At 41.1% G+C, this 24,802-nt stretch overlaps 1 protein-coding gene across 2 annotated transcripts in view; it reads left to right on the top strand.

The window, feature by feature from the left end:
* The window catches only part of LOC117949403 (A disintegrin and metalloproteinase with thrombospondin motifs 20), an 85,284-nt gene that overhangs the window by 24,187 nt on the left and 36,295 nt on the right, over positions 1-24,802 (top strand). For both annotated transcript variants that reach the window (XM_034879638.1, XM_034879640.1), the window contains 8 exons: positions 944-1,090; positions 4,307-4,448; positions 4,994-5,098; positions 17,960-18,105; positions 18,397-18,578; positions 19,658-19,794; positions 20,172-20,289; positions 23,670-23,765. In XM_034879638.1, coding sequence (XP_034735529.1) covers positions 944-1,090; positions 4,307-4,448; positions 4,994-5,098; positions 17,960-18,105; positions 18,397-18,578; positions 19,658-19,794; positions 20,172-20,289; positions 23,670-23,765 — 1,073 coding nt within the window. The remainder of the gene's footprint in view (positions 1-943; positions 1,091-4,306; positions 4,449-4,993; positions 5,099-17,959; positions 18,106-18,396; positions 18,579-19,657; positions 19,795-20,171; positions 20,290-23,669; positions 23,766-24,802) is intronic.

The following is a 24,802-nucleotide window of genomic DNA, read 5'->3' as shown; positions in this document are numbered from 1 at the left end:
ATATTTATATGTACTTCACTTTGTGTGATGCTGAAACGAATTAGCTGTGTAACTGATTAACTAGCCCTTCCCCTATGTGGCTTTGCCAATTGTCAAGCCGCAAATAAGAACCTGTTCTAATAAAGTTGAAATAAAAAGAAAGTTTGAAATGACTGGATCAACAGAAATTGAACTACCAACTGTTTTAAAATCATTTAAGTAATTTGGTAAGCAAACATATCAACCATTCTCAAATGTGAGGAGTTGAGGCTTTTCTCAGTTTTACAATAGTGCTAGACTGTTGGTCAGACAATGCAAGGAATTTGAAGATGTCACCTTGTGCTCTGGGGCATTTTTCACATTTTCTTCTGAAACATAAGACATCAAAAACATGGCTCTGGTAAAAACACATTTACACTCTTACATGTTTACACTGAAGCAGTATATGTGTGTTAATGTGCACAACATTACTGCCCCATACCTTCCTCTGCATTAAAGCCTTTGAGAATGTGATTTGGTGACCTTTGACCTCCCAGGGGTGAGCTGGAGGTGGTTCTCACTAGCATGTTGGCCATGATGTATGTCGTCCCACCTACTGGCCAGTTGACATTTTATTGAAGCCATTCTGGGATATTTACTGTATAAACATTTGGGAGACGCACAGAAGGAGGTGTATGTAAAAAAAGACCCAAACAACATTGAAAAAAAACCAAATGAGTGGAGAGTAGGATGCAGTGTGTGTGTGGTATTGCTCGTTGATGTGTCACTGGCTGCATCTGTGTGTGGTGGCCGCCAGGGATGGTGTGGGGTGATCCCCTGTTAAAATTGGCTGAATGTAAATCTTGTGACATTTATCCGCCTTGCTAAGACTGAGCCATTAAGCAGCTGGCAATTACTTTGTGTGTGTTCCTTATATCCCTCTCTCTATCTCTAACCCCGCATTTCTTCTTCCTGTCCGCACCAGGTTCAACATGCCTCATGATGACAACCCAAAGTGTCGGGAGGCAGGCATGAAGCACCAGTATCATGTCATGGCTCCCACCCTCAACTATGACACCAATCCCTGGTCGTGGTCCAAGTGCAGCCGCAAGTACATTACAGAGTTTCTAGAGTAAGTACCAACTCTCAACTCTAGTTTGAAACTTTGAAGCTTCTTTTTCAAAGATTTTTTTGAAACAGGGACTGATTTATTAAGGACCGATCACGGGCTCTTCTCATGGATGAAAGTGATGCTTCTCCATTAATTTTCCAAACTCATATCACATCACATCTTTAGTCCTCTATTAACTTTTACTTGTTCTGGCTAAGCAAACAAACGTCTCTCGCAGTGCTCTGTAGACAGGTCAGCGCAATGTAAACTGTGTGGACTTGTTATTGCCTGGTGTTGAAAGAGTATTTCCTGTTTGAATCCGGGGTCTTCCTCAGCTGACCTGAGCGATGGATCTTCTGCAGCCCCTCAGCTGTCTCCCTTCTCAGACAGAGCCCTGCTCTCAAGATGCTGGGCAAACAGTAATCTAGTCACTGGCCTGCTTTCCACACCAAAACCTGTAACATGGGGCAACGGCTCATTCAGCAGTTCCTAAAGCGCACCGTGGTCGCTGATCCTGGTCAAAGGCTTCCCTTTAAGTTGGGAAATGTCAGTTATAATTATATCTTCCGTGGACATGACCCTTTAATCTTTTCCTCTGTTAATTGTGGAGGCCTTCACAAAGGACAGCCTTGTTGACCAGATGCATCTCGAGAGCGCATTGTTAGGCGACGCCTCGTATGGAGTTTTAAGGTTGTGCTTCACATAGTTTCCAGCCAGTGATGACCTTCAACATCAAGTGGTCGAAACATTCAGCTGAAGATGGGGAGAATATCCATGAATATCTTTATTATTTGGTCTGGTCCATGTCAGCTGGGTTGGGTTTTTGTTACTTTTATTACTGCACAAAAATCAGAACTATGATGTTAGTGTGAAACCCATTTCTGATTTGTTATATTTTTTAACCATATGGGATACATAACAAACCAAGCAGGTATGAGAAGAGTATTTCAGTGTGGGAGCCGCAGCGGTGGGAAAGGCCCTTCAAGACTGTCGTCCAAGTGTTTTTGAAATCTGTCTCCAGCCAACAATGAGGCGCATTGATTCAAACTACCACTTATAGAGTACAGCTCCTGCTCAGTGGACTGACCTGGTCAAGTACGTCAGTGTTTTGACTGCCCATTCTCCCTGAAGTGCAAATTCAATCTGCACCACTCTTTTACCAGTTTAAAAAAAAACGAAAGGCTGCGCCACCTCTCCAACATCCCTTTTTCAAAAGGCTATGATTCCCCTCCTTCTCCCCCTTATCTCACTGTTGCTGTAATAACGTGCACTGAACTCCCGCACCTGAGAGCTGATGAAAAGCGTCCTGCTGTTGTTCCGTGCTATTATGTGTCAGCTACTTCATAAAGCAACCATTCATTCCTCTATGGCACTGTGCCATTTGATTTAAGCCTCAAAATTCAAATATAAAAGTAAAATGCAAATTGTTGACTGTTTCCACCCACTAATTGTTGTGTTTGCTGGGTATTGAAACCACATAGTCATTAGCCGTGGGCAATCCCTATCATTTCCCATTACACACACAAAAAGTAGCTTAACCACCCTAGCAGCAACAACTCCTGTGTGAAATCATTTTTAAAACACTTTTTTTCAATGTTTAATTTTCTTAATAAATTCAAGATGTATCTTTTTTTTCCGGTACGTTTCTCCTAATTAAACTAAACCTGTGTCATTATCTTGTTCTATATCTCACTGTACAATAATTGGTACATGCTGTCGGAGACAAAACTCTGGCTTGAAATTTTTGCAGCATTTTACTTGATGCAGTTTGATCAAACACTGTACAGTGATGCTCTGTGTCATTTCCTCATCACTCTGACATATGAGTAGACTCCTTGCACTGTATGCGGAGGGAAATCCAGTATGGTGTACATGGAAACTATTATTGTTTAGTCTCTTGTGACAAGCATAAAATAGCCAACTGTAAGTCATCTTATAAATAAATTCACTTTTAAGTTCACCAATGGGTGCCAGGTGTGGAATCTCCTCTGGGGCCAGAGAGGAATTGCTTTGCTGTCTTGAATCCACACAGCCCATATTAAAAAAAGAAAAAAGAAAAATGGTTTCATAGTAGTAGTTTCATTTAAAAATGACCACAGTGGCCCCTTCTCCCTCTGTCCGTCTGTCTTGTTCTTAGTAATCATTCCATTAGGTTCTAGGACCCTGATTAGACAGATGGCCAACTACTGAAAGACGCTGAAAGATGAATTATACAGAGAGTCTTACTCTCTGTATGATTCCTTGACAGGCTGCTTCATAGTTTTCATTCACAGTTTCCTCTACTGATGGTTAATTCTTCTCGTCCAATCGGCTGGAAATGAAAGGGGAAAGAAACAAAGTGACGGTAACTCAGGATAATCCTGTGTAATTATTGGCCTGTCACATCAGCTGGTGCTGTGTGGAGCAGGTGTTTTAGCAACTCAATCCAGGATCGGATTTGTCAGAGCGGTGCAGACAGATTGTGTAATTACACATCTACTGTATACACATGTCTCATCTGCCAGTTTCCTTTCTCAAAAGTAAACAAAAAAAAAGAGATCCTTTTGAGACTTGGCTGGCTCTGCTAACATGTTTGACTTGTGCCTTTTCACAGCGGTAAAGGCTCATCATTTTATATGCATCTGTTGGTGCATACATTCCGTCCAGCTGTGCTTTTGCTGTCTCTGTTACTGTGTTGTGGCTCAGGGTGTGGCTGATATACAACCCAATCCGTTATTATACGACATGGCTGGCGTAGCCCGGCACCGAATTTATGTAACTTAATCAGGGAGCTTTATGATTCCAAATTCTCTTGTTTTCCTTCAGCATAGATAAATACACCTCGGATAAATATGTGGTCACCGTGCAGATCCTTTTCAGTGTGTATCAAAATCCTGTTTTATTCAGTCTGGGGCGCCTGACTCCAGTTTCATAGTGATAGCATTTACTAACAGGCCATTGAGGGGAAGTGGTATCAGTATATCTTTTAGGTAACTTTACAGACCACCCACAGGGGATAACACATCTGAAGATGATCACAGACAATCACACAGAGCGGTTTACTTTGCCCTTTTGAAAGAGATGACACGTGATGATACTTTTTGGGGTCAGAAAATACGTAATGGTCTTTAAAAAAAATTCATGCCATGAACGTTTGCCTTGTGCATGTGTGTGTACATTTGTCTGTTTGTGCATAAACCCGTATGGTTTTGTGCTTTTCTTTTCATCCACTGTACAAACATTCTTATTTGTTTTTAGCACCGGCTACGGGGAGTGCCTCCTTGATGAGCCTGTAGGCAGGACGTACGAGTTGCCCACCCTCCTTCCTGGTCAAATCTACAATGCCAACAGGCAATGTGAACTGATGTTTGGACCAGGTTCCCAAATTTGCCCTTACATGGTAAGTTGACTTGCAATCGAGGTAAGCAGTACCAGAAAACTGCAGGTGGAAGTTGATCTGAGAAGGTTGTTGTCTACTCAGATGTGCAAGAAACCGATATGAAACAGTTAATTGCATTTAATTCTGTGAATTTTATTACAGTGGAATAGATTTCTTTCTGTAAATTCCCAATTGTGAAATGTATATCAAACATTTTACCAACATGCAGAGAGGCAGCTATTGTTGAATGCACAGCAACTTATTGAAACCTCATGCTGGGCCATTCAAAATGCATCTTGCACATGTCTGCTTAGCAATAAAGCACAAAGGGCTGACATATTGTATGAAAAAAAAAATAAAATATTTCGATCTGCAATGACACACGTTTCCCCTTAAAAGAAAGAAGGCCGTACGGTAAGAAATAGTTAAATTCTGCCATCAGCTCAATAAGGTCAAAAGTTGTCAAAAACGTTTCTAGTCATTAGAGTATTTTGCATGTGTTATAGTCATGCTCTTGTCCTCTTCAGCCACAATGATGAATTGCTAGTGCTCAATTTCTTCCACAGAAACAGTGCAAGAGGCTGTGGTGTACCAGTGCAGAGGGGGACCATAAAGGATGTCGCACACAGCACATGCCATTGGCTGATGGAACTGACTGTGGACATGGAATGGTAAGTCGGTCCACATGTGGATCTGTGTTGCAGATCATTTGGGTTGGATTCCCTGTACTAAAATCTTTTACAGAGATGTTTTATTAAGTAGAATGACACTTGTTGTGCTACAGTACATGTTCAAGGCCTGTCAGATTTGGGGTGTAGGTGTAAGTGTCAATACAGCTGCAGTCAAGTTGTTGTCACTGTATTTTTTACAACATACAAAATTCCTTAACTCTGATATCTCCTTAACTCATACCAACTAAAATGTCTTTGCTTCTTTAAGTAGAATGAAATGCATCTGTATCTCACTAGAAACTTGATATTCTCTTTTTATGGGGTCATTTGCTATTGGATTTACACACTAAATTATCCTGAGTATGTACGTTTTTAAAGTAGAGTAAACACAACTTAATTCATTGTTTGTAGCTACCGTGAAACCAGATTGACAACCCAACAATATGCAAATTGTTGTTAAAGCTGGCCTCTTTGTATTTTACTCAACTGACACCAGCCAAACCTCTCATCCAGTGCTACTCTGAATCCTGATGCTTTACCGTTATAGTTCACTTCCTCTACCAAGAAAAATGAATTATTTATCATGCAGTAGCCTCCTGCATTCATTCTGGTTGCAGACACCCATGTAAATGTGGTCAGGTGATGGCCCTAGTTAGAAACTTGAAGCTTTACCCTCAGTGTTGTTACGGGGCCCCAACCCCCATTAGCCTTCATGTTCTCCTCGCTCTGGGATGCTATGCTAATTAGGGCTGAGACGGCGAGTCAGTCACTGAGGATACATGGAACGAAGGGCTTCAGGGGAGGGGGCAGAAAGAGAAAGAGAGAAAGAGGAAAGAAAAGAGAGACAGAGGGGGCAAAAAAGGGGGAGAGAGAGTCTTGAGAGGGAAAGGTAAAGAAGTGGGCCTTTTGAAAGAGGATGCCACCCGCCGTTCACAGTTGAGTCTCCATGTTGTGAACCCATGACCCTAAAACCTCGTTAAAAGGCGGGTGAGTGGGTCAGTGGTCAGGCCGTAACAGAGCCCAGGCTGAGGCCAGCCAGCAGTCTCACAAAAGACCTCACATCAGTGATTCTGCAGTGAAGGAGGCGGGAGGAGAGAAGGGAGGAGGAGGTACACGGGGAAGGGGATGTGGTGGGCTAGTGTTTAGCATTCGGAACATGCATGATGAGGAAGGGAGAAAAAGAGAGAGAGAGAGAGAGAGAGAGAAAGAGAGAGAGAAGGAGGGTTCTCTTCTCTCCTTAACCTTCTGCCCTCCTGGAGTATTTTGCAGTGTTTGCACATGGAAGTCTTATATCCCTTATATCCTTTCATCTGGCTCCATCTCCCCCCCTCATCATGTTAGGTCCTGCATCAGCCCTGTCTAGTAAGGAGAGGTTAACAAGGGATGGATAACATGTTAATCCAACTACAACAACCAGACTAAACCGTAATGGTCCTGGGATTGCAGCCCCCACACTGCTCTCAGCCAGTGTGTGGGAGAAACGGTTGAGGAGACATGATGTTGGTTTAATTTCACCAAGTGGTTTGCTTTAATATGCTACAACCCTTAAACCAATTTGAGCTGCCTAAGCTAGATTCTAATAGATTTCTGGGTCTTTATTAAAACCCTGTAAGCATTGATTTGGTAATATGCAGGTCCAAAGAGGTGCAAGTTAAAACCATTTGTTTGAGAAGTGTAGGTTAAATATAACCATTTGCAATGAGGACCAACTTTACACTAAAATATAGTCATGTAAGGGCTATACCAACACTCTTTGGTGCTAACCACATGTAGCTGCATTTTACCCCAGCCATCTAAAGTAGTCTCTAAATTACATTGAAAGGTTTGCTAAAGTGATTTTTTTCCTCCTCTTGGGGAACACGATGGTATCAAATGTCCAAAAATGATAACCTCATATTGGCTGTTTATCCAATGGGGACTACAATTGGCTGTACACAAAAATCATATGACATCTTTCAGTGGTAGTTCTTTTCTACGTGAAGAAATACACAGTTCATATAGTTCATTTCTTTGTGTTTCTGAGTGGAGGCACAACCTTTGTTAGTATTGCTGATGGTCCAGTTCCATCCACATGCTCGAGGCTGTTTGAAGTAGTTGAGGAGCTGAAAGAGACTGGGACCCTGCACCAACACTAACCTGCCCATACAAGAGCTCTTTAATGTGGTAGTCTGGTTTGGTGTGTGTGTGTGTGTGTTTGTGTGTGTGTGTGTGTGTGTGTGTGTGTGTGTGGTGTGTTTGTGTGTCTCAAAAGTCTGATAATCTGCCAAATCGGATGATTTTGTCCTGATCTGTTGCGTTCTTTCCTTGAATCTCTCAATGCCTGTCTTGCAATTTTCTCAATTTCTTTTCCTACACATCCTTAATGCACTGCAGCTATCAGACCTTCTCACCTCTACTGCTGACTCCTTTCAATTTTTTCTTTAAAGAAATCATGAGTGTGTGTGTGTGTGTGTGTGGGGGGGAAAAACTTGCAGCAGGTATCGTCTTAGCAACCACAGCTCCCCTTTAAAGATCTCTTTCGAAGCCTATCATTAGACCAGAGCCTGCCATGTCATTTTAAGCGATTACATGGGAAATGTCATCTCTTGTAAATAGTAAATCCTCTGAATTGTCACCTCTTGTGACTGTGTTGTCTAGGGAGAGTTTTTGTTCTATTGAGTTACAAAACAAAGTTGTGACCTCATCAGGTAATTGAGGTCAGTGCCCCAAAAATTGGGAGAGAGGCACGTCCTCTAAATTAAAAAAAAAAAAAGTTTGTTTGTATACAGCTTGGCTGAGATAGGGCAACGGGCACTGCAGGTTCATGGGTAGTTTTCTCCCTCTCTGTTCCCTTCTCCTTTGACTCTCTCTCTGCTTCTCCGCTTCAGCCTCTCTCCCTTACTCTCCCCCCTCGCTCCCTCTCTGTTGCTCAATGGGCCCTCTCACAGAGCAACGGAGTGAGTAATGCGGTCACATGACCTCTTGGCGGCGCGTCTGTCATCTGGCTCAGTGGGCCGTGCACTAACGAGGGCATCCCATCACTTGTTGTCTATAAATACCGCCACCACCCTCCCTCCTCTCCATCTTCTCTTCTCCTGCTATTTCTCCTTTACCCCCCCTTCCCTTTTTGGTCCCTCTCAATCTTCACAAGGATCCTGCCTGTGCATCTGTGTGTATCTGTGGTGTGTGTGTGTGTGTGTTTTGATTGTGTGTGCATAATTGCATATAATACTTGATGTGTGTTGCATTTACATTCTTGCATATTTAATTCAAGTTTAATGTAAGTGTAAGCACATACACACATGCAGGTGTGTGTGTGTGTGTGTGTATGTGTGTGTGTGTGTAGATTAGGGGCCAGCCAGCATAGTCATAAAGCGTCTGTCAAGCCAAAGCTGGGTACAGCTTAGGCCTGTATCCACATCCCCACCAATTGAAGGTCTTTGCGCAGCTTCTCACCACGTTGTTGCTCAGTGGGTGGTGAAGTAGAAAAAACTAGGGACGGAGCTTGAATAAACTGGGGTGTTTTTATGTCAAAGTTCTTATTGTTCTCACTTTTTCATGTAGTGTTGATTGAAAGCTCCCTAGCAATTTTTGGGGAATTTGTTAGAAGATGACAAAATACTCAAGTGTTTTTCATTGCAATGACAGTGTGCTGCTTTTTATACGTGTAAAACCCCCCACAACTTCCCAGATTCTCTTAATAAGGGCAATATTGAGTGGTTAGTGTAAGTGCATAAACAGGAAGTTGTTTTTGATTTCCTGAGCATTCCTCTGAAAAGAATGATGACCTGCTCCGGTTTCAGCCAATTAGAGATAGTGAGGTCTTGAAAAGTGAAGCCAGAGCAGAATGGTCTGTTGGCGGAGGCAGTGAGTGTTGGCTGGAGCTCCCTGGCAGCCTGACAGACTTGTCGTACGATGTGGGGACGGGCTGTGTGTTTGTGTTTGTGTGTGTGTGTGTGTGTGTGTGTGTGCTTGTATGAGCGTTTAGGATTGTGAGACTGGTATCAATGTCACTCTCTGCTAATCTCTGGATATTTGCAGGATGTTGCCACTTTGATTTGCCATCATCACAGACATATCTGTGGATTTGGGGTAACAAGAGTTTTGTTGTTTTAGCACTCATGTAGTTTGCTGAAGGAATTAATGTGTCCAGTAGCCGTTGAGTGGAGCTTTCATTGTTGACTGTGTTGAAGGGGGAAGATGTATTTGGATGATTAGTACGAGGTCAAAATATAGGAAAAATTTACATAGTTATTCAAATCTAATTATTGAGTTGAATGTGATATATTTAATTGAAACACATGGCAGAAGGTGTAAAAATAACAATACCAGGAAATCCATGAGAATACCACAACATCTGCTGACTAAAACAAGTTTGATGAGATCAGAATACGCTGGGTTTAATGCTTCTAAGTGTGTATTTTGCAGGTTTAAAAGCAAAATAATGACCTATTTTATTTTACCTTTATTTCTTTCAAGCAAGTCATTAAGAACAGGTTCCTGTTTACAATGGCAGCCTAACAAGTCACAAAGCACAAAATACATTAGAAATACTACATAGAGTTTAAATCAGTGGTCCCCAACCTTTTTTGCACCACGGACCGGTTTCATGTAAGACATGTTTTCACAGACCGGTCAAGATAAAATGATACAATCAGCGTGATAGCAAATATCTAATAATATACATTATATAATATGAAAACAAGTGTAAAATACATAAAAAACAATAAATCAGTGGGAGCCCTGCACTTGTTTTGGTGCAAACCCAAAATTCCAAAGGTTTGTTTTTTAATGCGGGGTGCTTGGTCTCTGTGTGCCAAATAGGTTTTGGAGGCTTGATTGCCTCATTTGGTAGCTTGTTGCCGCATATTATGCAGAGCGGGCACGGCACATGAGAGTCCCCTGTTGCGATAATTCCGTATTTTAGGTAGAACTCCTGGTATTGTCTGTCAAACTTCTTTTTATTTGAAGTTGTAGGCTTCTCTTCTCTCAACTCCTAAAGGTTAGAAAAGAGAGCTTGTGATCGGGAGGTAGTCGGTAAAATCCCCAGACCAACAGGATAAAATCTGGGTGGGCAAAGTGAAAGTGCAGCGCTTGTCCCTCCCTCATTACCATCACTGAGATGCCCTTGAGCAAGCAATTTAACCCCAACCTCTCCAGTGGAGCTGCTCAGTGGGTGCAGATCAGGCTGTGGTTGTGCTGGGCGGCTTCCAGGTATGAATGTGTTACTGTGTGAATGTGATCAGGACATTCTTGCAAAAGAGAGGCTGCCTCTCAGTGAACCTCCCCTGAATAAATAAAAGTAAAAAAGAATTCCGACTCTGATAATCCATTTAATAAATAATCAACGGAAATAATGTTTTTTCTGTGCGGGCCGGTACCAAATGACCCATGGGAATTCAACACAGACAGCGGTAAAACATGTATATCAAAAGCCACACACAGGTAGATGGGTGAGTAAGAGAGGGAAAAAAAAACTACAAATATTGAATTGGAAAAATAACGACTGACGACGGAAGCAACTACAGATGTCAATGAATAAGGATGATATGTTGGTTTGGAAGGAAGAACTGGAAATTAGTTTTTCCAGTTGCAGAGCCTTGCAGTCCCGAGCGGCGGCAGATTGAAAAGATGCGAGACCAGAGGCAGAGCTGGTTTTGGAAATGTTTAATTGAATATGAAGTCAGGACCGTGTGATGAACGGTCAAAAGTTTGGGGTCACTTACAAATTTCCATTCCACTTCAATATAGACAGAATTCCAGTCTGAGTGGGTGGCTGATCTTTAATGCAACATACATTGCCCATTTTCAGCAACCATTCAACCAATGTTTAAAAGGCACATTCTGTTTACTAATCTGATATCATTTTTAAAAACTAACATTGGATAACACTTTTGCAATTATGTAAGGATGTAATGTAATCTCAAAAACTGCTGCCCTGGTTGAAAAAACAATGCAAGTGATCTCAGCTGGTATTCTGTGTTTAATGGAGTGCAATTGAATTTTTTAAGTGACCCCAAACTTTTGTATGTGAGAGACTTTGGCTGCAGAATGTGACATAAGTAAAGAGGCGATTGTCAAAAAAGGTCTTGTAAATGAAAGTGAACCAGTGAATCTTATGGCGAGTGTGATGTGAGGGCCAGTTGACAAGTGAATAAAGGCCCGGGTGCAGTGGTGTGTCTAAAAGAGGCTGGACATTTCTGTAGAGCAGATGAGTTGAATTCTCTGAGGGTTTGTCAATACAAGGGACACCTTTCACATCATATGTACACATATCATTTCATGTATTGTAAATACAAAACGACATTTTTCTATTTGATTAAGAAGATGACAAGAGGTATGTGTGCTTTAGTAGTACTCATAGAGATGATGATAAGTGAGAAACACCATCAGTAAAAGGATCTCTGGAGTGTGTGTGAATGGAACAGCTGACAGGGCCAAACTACTCATTCACTCTAATGACAACCCTTACACTTCTTGGAAAGATGTGGGGGTGGGAGGGATCCCACTGAGTGGAAAATGACATAGGAAGCAAAGTAAGCAGATATAGTAAGGAGAGAGCTGGGTTGGGGTCACGATTGCATCATGTTGTCTCTCATCCTCACCTTCCCCTCCCTCTTGTCATCTCTCTTCCGCTTGTCTTTACACCCTTTCAACACAAAGGAAAGAGGAATTATGGAACTAACAGGGAAAAACATGCATGCCTTGGCTGAAAAAGATTCTGTGTAAATCCAGTCTATAATAACAGCTGCCAGTCCCCTGCTTGTTCAGTGCACTTCAGAGAATCCTTTACAGCTTCATGGCTTTCTTTTCGCCTCTCACGTCCAGGTCAAATTATTAGATGTGTTATAGGGGTGATAATCAAGGCCAGTGGTTCATGTTGTGCCACAGGTGACTCCAAATGTTTCAGTTTTTTGGGATCACCCAAAATTTTTTTTTTTAATTTTGCATTGTGAAGACCCAGAGCCACGAGAAAGACACGCAACATGAAAGGTGAAGCCTTTTTGAAATGGGCGTTTTAAAATGAGAGAGCGGAGGCTTTTTAAATCAGTCCTCTGCCTTCTCATTCCTACAGTGATGTATGGCTTGGGTTCAGAAATGTGGGGCTCTCTGCAACAGTTCCTTGGCAATTACAGGGCACTAACTTCCAAACCAGCCAGCTGAGGAGGAGAGCAGATGCTGCTGTCCTTAGATACTATTCCCACTATTGGGATGAGCTTGCTGGTGACTCCTCCAGAGTCCACACACACTGTGACTTTAAGGCGAGTTGGTTCAACTTTGTTTAGTTTGTCGGTGTGTGATATGAGATAAAAGTGGCTAAGATATGCGTGTGTTTTCCTGTTTTCCTTATATTTGTCTCGGTATACAGTATGTGTAAAAGGCATGAGTTGGTGAGTCAGCATGTGCCTTTGTGGAATTCCTAATTTGAAACACATGCTAGTCACAGCTGCACAGGTTTCTCTCACATGACCTTCAAATGTCTCACCACATTCCCAATTGAGGGTGCATTTTGACAATCTTTCTAGGAGAGGGTCCTTAATGCTTGTTTGAGCTTTGCCTTTCACCTCAACGTTTTCCAGTGTGTTTGTGCACTTTGGAAAGAGAGGCTAATTGGAATTGAGCGTGGCCTCCAGATGCCTCCAGACTCTGGGCAATCACTCTTAACACACATACACACAGGTGCACACACACACACACACACACACACACACACACACACACACACACACACACACACACACACACACACACACACACACACACACATACATCATCTCACACAGATGTTTTTTTTTCCTTCCACTCCCCCCTTTCCTTCTTTCTTCTTTTCACCTTTTCAAGCCAAACAAAACGGTTGTAAACACAGGGTGCCAGCGGGGGGAGTGGAATGCCTCAGAGGCTTACACAGGCTTTGGTCCTCTCTGACCGACAGTCCGCCTTGTGTATGACAGTTCCGTGGGTCTTGCTGCCTGGTTGCACTGTGGTGGTCCCTGCGTGGCCCTTCCAATTTCCCAAAAGCGGATAAGGGGGATGAATGGCTGTGGAGAGGAGGTACATTAGGAATGCCCAGGTCCCGGTTGACAGTCCCTAAGCTGAGGTGGGGTGAAGGGATTGTAAGAGTTATAAGAGGAGGGAAACTCTTTGTTGTGTCAAAGGAAAACTTAAAAAACAAAATTCTTAGAAAATAAATCTTAAAATGTGTTTCTTTGCCAATTCCATTACAGTTTTATACGATTGCTATGACAATTTTTCAATACTTTCCTAAACTCTTAACAGTTAGGACAACATCTGTCTGTGTAGGCTGTACAATTGACACATTTCTTGTTGCTTTTACACAAAATGCATACAGTTACCACAAAATTTACAATGCTCAACCAAGACCAAAACAATGGATTTTTACTGACAAATTTGAAATGCTTTCAAACTGTATGTCAGAACAGATAACATCATGTTCTATACCTAACTTAGGCTAAAGTCAAAGTGAATAGCTGTTCATATTGTAAATTGAAAGTATCTAAACTAAACATCCCCTGCATTTTAAATGTATTCCATTGTTACTGTAAATGAGAGAAACAGCTAATTGAAGTTATGCAAATAGATCAATCACAACTAATTCCCATCTAAGAAACACACTCAGCTGTTGAGCTTCTTTCAATTGAATGACCATCTTTTTTTTTTTACAGTATTCTTTATATGTTACAGTAAGTGAGTGTGGTACTTTGACAACAAGGATGACAGAAACCAAAGTCACATTCCTTGCTTGTTTATGCAAACCTGGCCAAGGCTGATTCTGATTTGTTACAGTAGTACACGCAGTAAAAAGAGGACCGATTTGGGCAGATTTTGTGTGGAAAAAAAACAATAAAGTAAACATGAACACAAAGAAAGATAGAAAAATTACTGCACGAGGGAGAGGAAGACGAGTACTAGGTACCCCACATACAGTCAGTCTCTGCCCGATGTGAGTTGAGTGCAGATGTGAGTTGCACATGCTCAGATTTAAACGGTTTACAGCATAATGTGTCATACTTAAATTTGTGAAATCTATGAAATAATAAACCTTTCTCATTAAAAACAAAAAAAGAAGATGGAAATCATTAAAAAAAACAAACATTTTAGCATCTATGATTGTAAGATTACTAACGTTAGCTCTAAAAATGGTTTGTAATTGATTGTTAACTTGTAGCCAGAAATGAAGAAACTTGGTTTACTCTGAGATGGCTCTTTTATTTTTGTATTGAATTTCTGCAGCAAAAGAAACATAACGCATGCATTTACTAATCCCAACAAAACAAATATGTAGAGAGGCTTCAAGAGAAACTGCTGTGTAAAACACAATCTATGGTCAATACAATCTACTTTTATTTATTATATAAGGGAGACCTGACACATGAAATAATGCAGTTTCTGTAATTCCACCTGATATTAGTGTTTTATTGACCCTGAGCCATGACTGACTAAATGTTCCTATTGGGAGATAACATGTGTTAGTGTTTTGGAAGAATTATGGGATTTTGAGACATGTTTGCAATGTTTTGGTAGACGTAGTCTTTTGTGTTAGTGTATTGTGTATTAGTTGAAATTAGTGTTGGAGTTTAGTTTACAATTTGTGATTCTGAGTATAACGTTAACAGTTTTGCCATTTGTGTGTTGTAGGTGTGTTGGTGCATTAAGAGAGAAAAATTGTTAAAAGTATTAAAAAAAAATTCATAGCAATCGTGCACAAATCGAGGATGATTTGAGGCTATGTTTATCAAAACATTGAGCCAAGAATTGAGGATCTTTGCAAGGCAAAGCCGGCTCAGGTCTCACATTAATATCACCAACCTGCAAGCTTCTTTAAAAAATGCAGATTATGCCTACTATTGGACCTAGTGATAATAACAATAATAAAGCATAAATTAATATCAGAGGTCTGGTGCCAATTCCCAATTATAGCAATAGCCTAGTAATGATAATCGGCCTACTGATGATGACTGATGATAATAATAATAATAATAATAATAACAATATAACAATAATAACAACAATAAAGCATGTAACCTCATATAAATATATAGCAATAGCCTAGTAATGATGATAGGCCTAGTACTACTCATAATACTACTAATAATACTACTAATAATAATAATAATATCTGCAAGCTCACATTAGAAGTCTGGTACTACTGCCAATTATAAAAATAGCCTAGTAATGATAATAGGCATACCTACCGCTACTGATGATAATAATATTAATAATAATAATAATAATAATAATAATGTGGGCCTAAAAATAATAGCCTATCTATCTATCTATCTATTGTTCGTTCGTGGTGTGGGGGACGTAGGGCACTAGGGCCCCAACTGCAATGAACCAGCTTTGGGGGGGCCCAGCTTGCAAAAGGTTGAGAACCCCTGCCTTAGGCTAACCAGATACTACGTGGCTCATTAACATAGACATACATTTTGAGTGAAAAAATGAAAAGAAAATCCTAAAAAGGTACAACAAGACTGTGTACATATTTTCATTATCTAGCAAAAGAACTACCCATCCCGTAAACCACCGCGCAACACTACATGAAGGTAGCTAAGGTCTGTTTAGCAACAGCTAATTTGGCTAACCGCTAGCTGAGACGGCATGGAATAACTTTAAAAGACCCTCAAAATAAAACGTAAAAATTACCGTTAAATATATAACAGCTGTTATGTCAGCTGTATCCTGCTTTTCCCAGTGTTTAGTTAGAGTTAACATTATTTAAGACTGAATCAAGCTGTCAGCTAGTGGTTAGTCAAATTAGCTGTTAGCTAAACTAATGTTAGCTTCCAGGCAGAGGCTAACGGCAGAAGCGTGGGAACAGATTGTGATTTGTGCAGTGTCATAAATCCTTGTGAAACAGGACTAACATTTTGCGCGCGAGCACAGATTGGGTACCAACAACTCCTCCTCCTCACAAGCACGTGTTTCACCAATCAGAGGCATCACTGTGGGATTGTGGGACTGTTCAGGATTGTGGGTAATGAAATACTTATCCTAGACATTGCAAATAAAAGACATTTATCTCAAAACAAGGTTGGTGCCCCATGAACTTTTGGCATCTACTGTATATGAACATATACAGTCATGTCCAAATCCATTGTTTATGTCCTCAGTTTGCATTTACAGTGGAGCCGGACGGAAAGAAACTCATACCTGGTCTGCATTATAGAAATGTTTGTGGCTTGTTTAGTCCTTACACTGCAGTTGTTAACACCTGTCTGTCATTGTGCACAGTCTTTACACTCCATCATTAGACCCATAAGTTTGTGAAACACATGCAAACTAAATCAAAATGGTAGAGGTGGTGGTGCCAGATTCTCTGAATGTGTTCATGTGTTTGTGTGTATGACTTTGCACTTTTGCAGGTGTTCTCCTAAAATAATGGCTTCACATTGTGAATGTTAAAGCGGAAACTGGTCGCATTAGCCATTATTCAGGAGATGACTTTGATGGATATCCTCCCTGGTTTTTAAGTGTAATTATGAAAATTCACTGAAGCGTGTCTCACATGGTTTTGTTCTCAGGTCTTGAGTCTTTTTTGACCTAGAGTTGGGGATTGAATATCTTGTAGTGAAATAGGTGTGTGGCCAGTTGAAATTATTGTAGTTGCATTTCTCCTCTAGAAAGATCTGGCAATGGAAATAAAAACCAGTGCATCAACTTCACAAACCAAACTGTGAGGAAACACAAAACTGAGTTGTCATCTAAGAGCATCCTCTTTTCCAGGCAATAGGCTTAAAATAGTGTATTTGAAGGTATAGACAGCTGAATTGAAGAAGGGAGTTCCTGATGTACAGCCAGTAATGAACGTTGTGCCTTCTGTTATCACATCTCTAGAGTTTCCTTATCACGGTGCCACTGCTCCCCGTGCCTGTGTGCCCGGACGGCGGGCGACGTACCCAGACAGACGCCGTCTTGTCCTGCATTCTTTCAGTGAACAGGACCCTCCAATATCTTAGTCTTTGAGATGGGGATTTGGTTACACACAAAGGGAAATGGGCCTGCCATGCTTTTCTTATGAAAGCAGTCTTAGCACTTCTTGGCAAAGCGTGGTTAGTGGGTACACACTGTTTGATACCAGACGCCTTATTTTCTATGTCAATGTGGGTCTACTGCAAGGGAAATAATATGGGATTTTGTATTTACAACCCAAGCCGAAGATGATTTCTAAATTGTCTGTGGCATAGCCAGTGGTTTTCCTTTTTATGTTTCTTTAATTTTGTGTTGAATGTTGACCATTTCTATCAATGAGTTGCATCTGGCTTATACTATACTCTTTATGGGAAACAGAGAGCACATAATGGAAAACAGTGCGACTTTATCCAAATACAAGAGGCTTTGAAACAGTAACGTGTTACATACATTGACAACCTGTGAGTCATAAACTTACTATAGACATCCATTTTGTGTTTATGAAATACAGTTTTTGCATTACTTGTTTGATGAACCATCATTACTGTATATGGTGATGAGAACAGAGCAGCGACCGGACTACTGGCTTAGCTCCCTTCTAATAAAACCACACATTATAGATTTGGTTGACCTCAAGAAAGTATTTTGGCACATACTGTACATTTCAATTTCTGGTTTCTCTCATTGACACTTCCTGTGTACTATCTCCATTTGTGTCTGTATCTATGCCGCTCCTTCCCTCTCCCTTTTTTCTTTGGACAGCTGGAGGAGTTGGAAGCCTTCCTTGAGGGTAAACAGAAGCTGAATTAGGATTTCTTTTAAAATATGGCTTAAGATCTAAACAGAGGGTTAAGAATGCAAAGCGGTGGCTGCACTAATTCTGCAGTCTTTGTTTGTCTTTAGGTCTGCAGGAGTTTTAGTCATGGTTTTTGTGTGTCTTTTCACATGCAGTACTGCAGACACGGGATGTGTGTAAACAAGGAGTTGGACCTGCAGCCAGTCCATGGGGAGTGGGGTCCCTGGGGGCCCTACAGTGTTTGTTCCAGGTCCTGTGGTGGAGGAACTCGGAGCACTGCCAGAGAATGCAACAAGCCTGAGTAAGAAAGAATCAGACAGTTATGACGATCGAAAGTCATTACAATATGGGTCAGACTCTGAACCAGAAGGAGAAGCAGTATAAAAAGAGCAGTCATGCCTGAATAAGTGTTGTAAACAAGCTAAAGTGAGAACCAAACCTGCATGTCAGATTTGGTTAAACTCAGCCTGATTTTAAGCAACAGTCACAGAGAGATTGTTTCTTTAGTGTGAATTTAAACGTAAACAATGTGGGTTTGAATTGATCCATTATGAAGTCCTGTGCTCCAGTGACCCTTCTTTTCTTAATTTAGGCCCAGAAATGGCGGGAAGTTCTGTGTGGGTCGCAGGATGAAGTTTCGCTCTTGCAACACTGAGCCATGTCCGCGAGGACGGAAAGATTTCCGTGAAGAGCAGTGCTCTCAATTTGACGGGAAGCACTTCAACATCAATGGTCTACCTCCCAGCGTCCGCTGGGTCCCCAAGTACAGTGGCAGTGAGTACACCAATGTAATCCTATAGTACATTATGTCCTATAATGTATTGTGGTAACATGGGCTTCAACATCAAAGATGTATACTATACACTATTTACATCAAACTAAGTATACAATGTACTCTGAATCCAGTGATACAGTAATTATGAACATACATGCTGCACACCACACTGTGTGTAGGAGGGATGTGGATGCCAAGAAATGTGAAGTTGTCATGTCTTTGTAGGTTCTGCATTTGAATCAAATGTAATTTTAAGATCCTGAACAAAATTATAAACGCAACTCTTTTGTTTTTGGCCCAATTTAACATGAGCTGAACTCAAAGATCTAAGACTTTTTCTATGTACACAAAAGGCTTATTTCTCTCAAATATTGATCACAAATCTGTCTAAATCTGTGTTTGTAGGCCCTTCTCCTTTTCCGAGATAATCCATCCACCTCACAGGTGTGGCATTACAAGATGCTAATTAGACAGCACGATTATGGCATAGGTGTATTTTAGGCTGGCAACAATTAAAGGCCACTTTAAAATGTGCAGTTTTACTGAGAGAGAGAGAGAGACAGAAAGAGATGCTAACCTAACCCTAACCATAACACCAGATTCTGACTGGTTTTCCGACGCTAAACAAAAGCAACATTAAAGCAACACAGCCCTCCCATGTGAACCTCCTGGCAGCTTTCCTTCTTACAGCCGATCTCATTCTTTCCAGAGATGGCCTGTCCAGCTACATGAGATTGCCATCTGGCAAAGACCACCATGTCTAAGTTACTGCATCGTTTAATTGATGCTGTACAAGCAAACAAGCCAAGCCCCGGAGCCAGTGCACTGTCAGATACCAAATGATTCTTCCAAACAACGGATACAAAATTAGCAATTCTAGGAAGAATCCTCTGAACGTATAAAAATCTTAATAGATATAAGAGTCAAAATATGTAGTTTTGTTTTATTTCATCTATACATGCAAGTCATCTCTTGGACTTCCTTCTTGTTATTTTTCAGGATTTTATTTTATTAATCTCATTAACTTAATGAGCTACAGTCCAATTTTTACCAGAGTTTGTTTTCTTTCTCCATGCAGTACTAATGAAGGATCGCTGTAAGCTCTTCTGCCGGGTTGCTGGGACTACGGCATATTATCAGCTCAAGGACCGCGTCATTGATGGCACGCCGTGTGGGCCAGATACTTACGACATCTGTGTTCAAGGCCTCTGTAGGGTATGATAAACTTATGTATACACAAACCAACAAATGTGCATGCGCGCGTGTGCAAACACACACACATACATATATCCTGATGTGTATTGTCATATATCTGTGCACAAAAAGCAACTTAACACTGTCAGCCCACTCATACTTTTACATTTTCACATTTTGTAATTACTTGAAAGGATGAAGCTTGGCTTTTCAGAGTGTTTTGAAAGGCACAGTGTTTGTAGGGCACAATCCAAAACCCGTGCAGGTGTATGGTGTCCAGGCAAAACACTACTTCCAATTGCATAATTTAAAACATTCAAAGTAATAATTTTAAGTACATTATGCCATATTACATGAAATCACAAATGCTTATCTTGTATTCATATGTGTCTCTTTAGCAAGCAGGCTGCGACCACGCTCTCAACTCAAAGGCCAAGAATGACAAGTGCGGAGTGTGTGGTGGGGACAACTCGTCGTGTAAAACCCTGGCAGGGACCTTCAACGATGCTCAGTATGGTAAGTCACGCTGCTCGGATTACATGTACGGTACACAAATAGCTGACTGTTCACAAAAAAAGTGTTGCTATTAGACATACTGTATGTCAGCAGCTTCTGCAGAGAAACTGTGATATATCTGATACGCAGTAAACATAGAAAAGCTAAGAAAGACTTCATCTCCATGTGTCTGCAATGTTGACATGCTGTATGCACATATTAGGTGCTGATGTCATGTCTGGTTATGTTTAAACATATTAAGCTTTATAATCAGCAGTGGTACGTGCCTCAGCCAAATTTGGAAAAACTGCAGAACACCAATCTTCTCTAAAGCTTTAGAAACTGATTAACACAGCAATCTCACTCTGTCAGGTCTTTCGATAGCAAGCATAAACCTGACATCACCCCTTTTGAACTTTCCTGCTTAATGCAGTGCTTCAGTGAGGGCCAACTGCTGATTGCATCCAACCCTTTTTAAGTCTGGGCAGCAAAACAGCAGAAACATCAGCATAAAAGCCCTGGGTGCATCCTTGGCATTAGTTTGGCGCTGCGCTTCAGCATCTCTATCCATCTGCTTTCTTTCTGCACTCTGTTGGCTGTTTGGGGCACAGGGTTTGAGGATTGTTTTGAACCAAACAAGGCACTGAGCTCAGCCCTGGAAATTTGGCTTGGACTTAAGAAAGAGAACACAAGTGGGAGTGCAGCCCAGGCAGGATATCCCTCTGCTCCTGGGTCTAGGCCTGTCTTTCACCCTTTTGTCCTTTTCTGCTTGATTGTCTTGATTTCTTAGATTTCTTAGTCTCTGCTTTTGTCTTTTTCCTTCACTTTCTCTTCGTCAATCTTTGTCTTTATCTCGTTCATTCTTTCCCGCCTTCACCAGACTAGACAAACTAATTTTGCAGGTGAATCGAGGTGTTTTTTTTGTCTTTTGGGAAAAGTCTAAGTCACGTTTTCATAAACACATTCCACTTCAAGATGTTGACTATTGAAAGGAGATAGACATTTTTTGACATTTTGAAATGACTTTTTTACATTTTCCTATACATATTAATGGTGTCTTTATAGACCTAAGTCGACTCCAAGTAAAGACTTTGCCTCATAGGAAAAAAGGCTGGTAACATTGTGCCAGTTTCTAGTAGGCCTGCACGATTTGGGGAACAACATGAATCACGATTTTTTAGCTTAGCTTAGAATTGATATCATGGTTCTCTGCCATGATGCATATGATTGTAATTAAATTCTGCAGCTACAGTGTGTAAGGATTGTCTGTTGCTGTCCTGTGTTGTTTTAGTAAGTATTATAACTAACATAAAAACCTGACACTTTGAAGTTTAAGATTGTGAAGTTTCAAGTAGGTTACGACTCAAAGCTGTGAGACTTTCAAGAAGACTGAACAAAGGCTACAATTGCCAGTGTCTTCACTCGAAGTTGAAGCAATGTGTACAGAAATGGAAAAAAGGAAGACGAACTTTGAGGTTAATGTCTCCTGTGCCAGAAAGAATCCAATCACAGTAACGAAACATACATATGTTTTTCATCAAGTCAGTCAGTATTGTCCGACAACTTGCATCATGGTGAGCTTGTCACTCCTTCTAATTTCCCCCTGCAGGCTATTGATACATCATCTTCTTTCTTGCTAGTGGCAGAAGAAAGCATGTTTGAGGTACACCCCAGTGTTCCCAAAGTTCAGCATGGTTGTGTTTGTTTTTGTCCCGGGTCGGTGTGTTTACTGTTCTTCCCTGGGTCACTTTGTGGTGGCGGAAGATGTGTGTGTGGTCAGTTGCTGGCGGAGCTCAGAGGCCACGGATGGCTTGTGGATAGCATGTGTTTCCTCAGAGGGAGGCCATGTTGGCGGTTTCTGTATTTTGTATGCTCCCTTTTTTATCTTCTCCTGTCCCCTGTGTTTAGGGTGGGCATTTGACATGACACCTAACACAGTAACAGTAAATTGTATATAGTTTTTATAGTAGTTATAGTTGTGGTGAAAAGGGTTTATTGTGAAAGAATATACAGAAGCTTCCTGTACAGTGTGGCCTCAAATGGGGAAAAAATTGTCATGGTTGACATGGCTTGTGAGGATGTTACGGTGTGTGTGTGTGTGTGTGTGTGTGTGTGTGTGTGTGTGTGTGTGTGTGTGTGGGTGTGTGTGTGTGTGTGTGTGTCTCTGTCTCTGTGTGTGTGTATGTGTGTGTGTGTGTGTGTGTGTCTGTCTGTTTATAAAAGATCTACATGGCTGATGAGAGAAAAATATGTAAACCAAGTGCTGCCCCCGAGTGGCTCAAGGTGTCAGACTAACCATCAGATCACACCAACCCACACCTTTCCTCTCATTTCATTTAGTTTCTATTTTATTTTGAAGGCAGCAGTAAGTAGTTGGAAGGCCAGATGTTGTCTGACACAACAAGTGTTTGTTCAAATTCTCAAGCTGAACTCTCATAACCTAAGAACTGAATACATATTAACAATGTAATTGAACCTCCAGTAATATATTGGACTTACCAAGAAGTACAAAGTTTTGGTTGCACACACAACAGTTGCTCAACATGAGATGTTTTATGGATGACATCTTTCTCCTCTTCAATAATAATTCTAACAATGTTGCAATAATTCAATGTGTTCTTACTCAACAGATTAAATAGCCATTAATAATCAACTGTCTTTGCAATCTTTGAGTTGTATCACATTTGCTCTTTCCGTGTTTTAAAACTAAAACTTTGTTATTTTGCTTTTGTTCAATATCTTAGTTGTATTTGGAACAGACATGTAGTTTTCAGCAAAACCTTTTTATTTATTTATAAAGTAACCTGTACTTGTCAAATATTAAAAGCTGTCTGAACATACGTAGTTGTACATAAAACTAGAATTGGAAAAATGATGAACTGAATGGTCAAATTAAAGAAGAGTACAAATCTAATTAAGTATTGAATGTTAGCTAACAGTTTCCGATACTTGCTGCTATGAATACTTTTTGTTTGCATTTTTGTTGTTGCCTCTTGGCTGTCATGTTCTCTCTCTCTCTCACGCTCACTTGTATTCTATGTAAGTTCATCATGGGATAACAGGCCCGGTGTAGTAATTACAGGCCAAAAGTAGGTCCAGGGAATAATTACATATCATTTCATGGTCGGGCCTCTGAGACTAAAACAAGGCCTCTTGCAGGTTATTTGAGAGGACCAGACCTTTTTTTGTATTTTTCCAAGTGTGACATTTAATTCCCCAGTGGTTGGAACCGGACTTCCCTGACTGGGGTTTGGTGTACCATAGTGAAGCTATTATGAAAATCAAGGTGGGACCACTCACTGCTGTTATTGTAGGTACTTTTTTCCCTTTTGAGACTTCTTAAAAACGGTGTAACTTTTTGTCTTTTTCTGTCTGTCCCTCAAACTTGTCTTCTTCCTCAGGTTACAACACAGTGGTGAGGATCCCAGCTGGAGCCACCAACATTGATATCAAACAGGTCAGCTACTCTGGAAAGCCAGAGGATGACAACTACCTCGGTGAGTGTGTGTGTGTGTGTGTGTGTGTGTGTGTGTGTATGTGTATGTGTGTGTGTCAGTGTGTGTCAGTGTGTGTCAGTGCAGTAATGTGGTCATGTCAACACTGCATACAATTTCAGGTTTTCTTGGGACAATCAATCCAAATTGAATCAGTCCAACCTTATAGACGTAAACATTACACCCCTTCAGTTCTCATCTCATAGGTCAATGCCATTCTCCCCTAACATGACCATAAACCACCCTGACTTGGTGACCCAGAGCTGTAGAGGCTGGCTTTTAATGAAGGGTAGGGTAGGAGACATGGGCCAAACTGTTGTCAAATTGTTTTCATAAAGAAAAGGAAACTGTCATTTGTACATTTCAGTGTATATGGAGGAAACGTGGAGGGGTGTTGGTCCATCTGGTCATGGCAAAGAGGGTTTGTTGGGAAAGCAAATGGAGTGTCAGCCCCTGAGAAAGATAAATGAGGCAGCAATAGGTGCTAATTAGAGGCATGTGGAACTCAGGCAGCATGAAAGTGGATATAGGGGTATAGGGTTAGGTGGACCCACCAGGCGAAGATTGTGTGTGTGTGTGTGTGTGTGTGTGTGTGTCTGTGTGTGTGTTTCTGTCTGTCTGTGTGTGTGCTTGCACGTGAGGAGCAACAGACAGAGAGAGAGAGAGAAACCAAAAAAGAGTTCTGCCTATGTTTTTAGGGCAGGCGCCCATTTTCAGATGGTTCAAGTCAGGTTCAAGATGTTTTAAGTCAGATTGTCAAAAAACACATCTGGCAGCGGCTCATTGCCATGCTGCTGTGAGAAGCCTGACTCTTGTTGTTGCTGAGTGCCACAACCACCTTGGCTCTCATTGGGGTGGGGGGCTACTATAGAAAAAAGTAAGAAAGAAAAAAGAAAAAAGTTTGCAACATTGTTTTAGCCTGTGGGATTCTGCGCAACATCACGCAGGAAAACAGGGTGCCATAAATGTAGAGATGAAGCCAGATGACCCGATGCCCAGAGAGCAGGGTCCAGCCAGCCCCAACCTGGGGCTATACAAAG

This window comes from Etheostoma cragini, chromosome 8 (assembly GCF_013103735.1).
Source record: "Etheostoma cragini isolate CJK2018 chromosome 8, CSU_Ecrag_1.0, whole genome shotgun sequence".
NCBI classification, from domain to species: domain Eukaryota; kingdom Metazoa; phylum Chordata; class Actinopteri; order Perciformes; family Percidae; genus Etheostoma; species Etheostoma cragini.
Note: the sequence above shows the minus strand (reverse complement) of the source record. Positions and strands in the feature narration are given on the sequence as shown.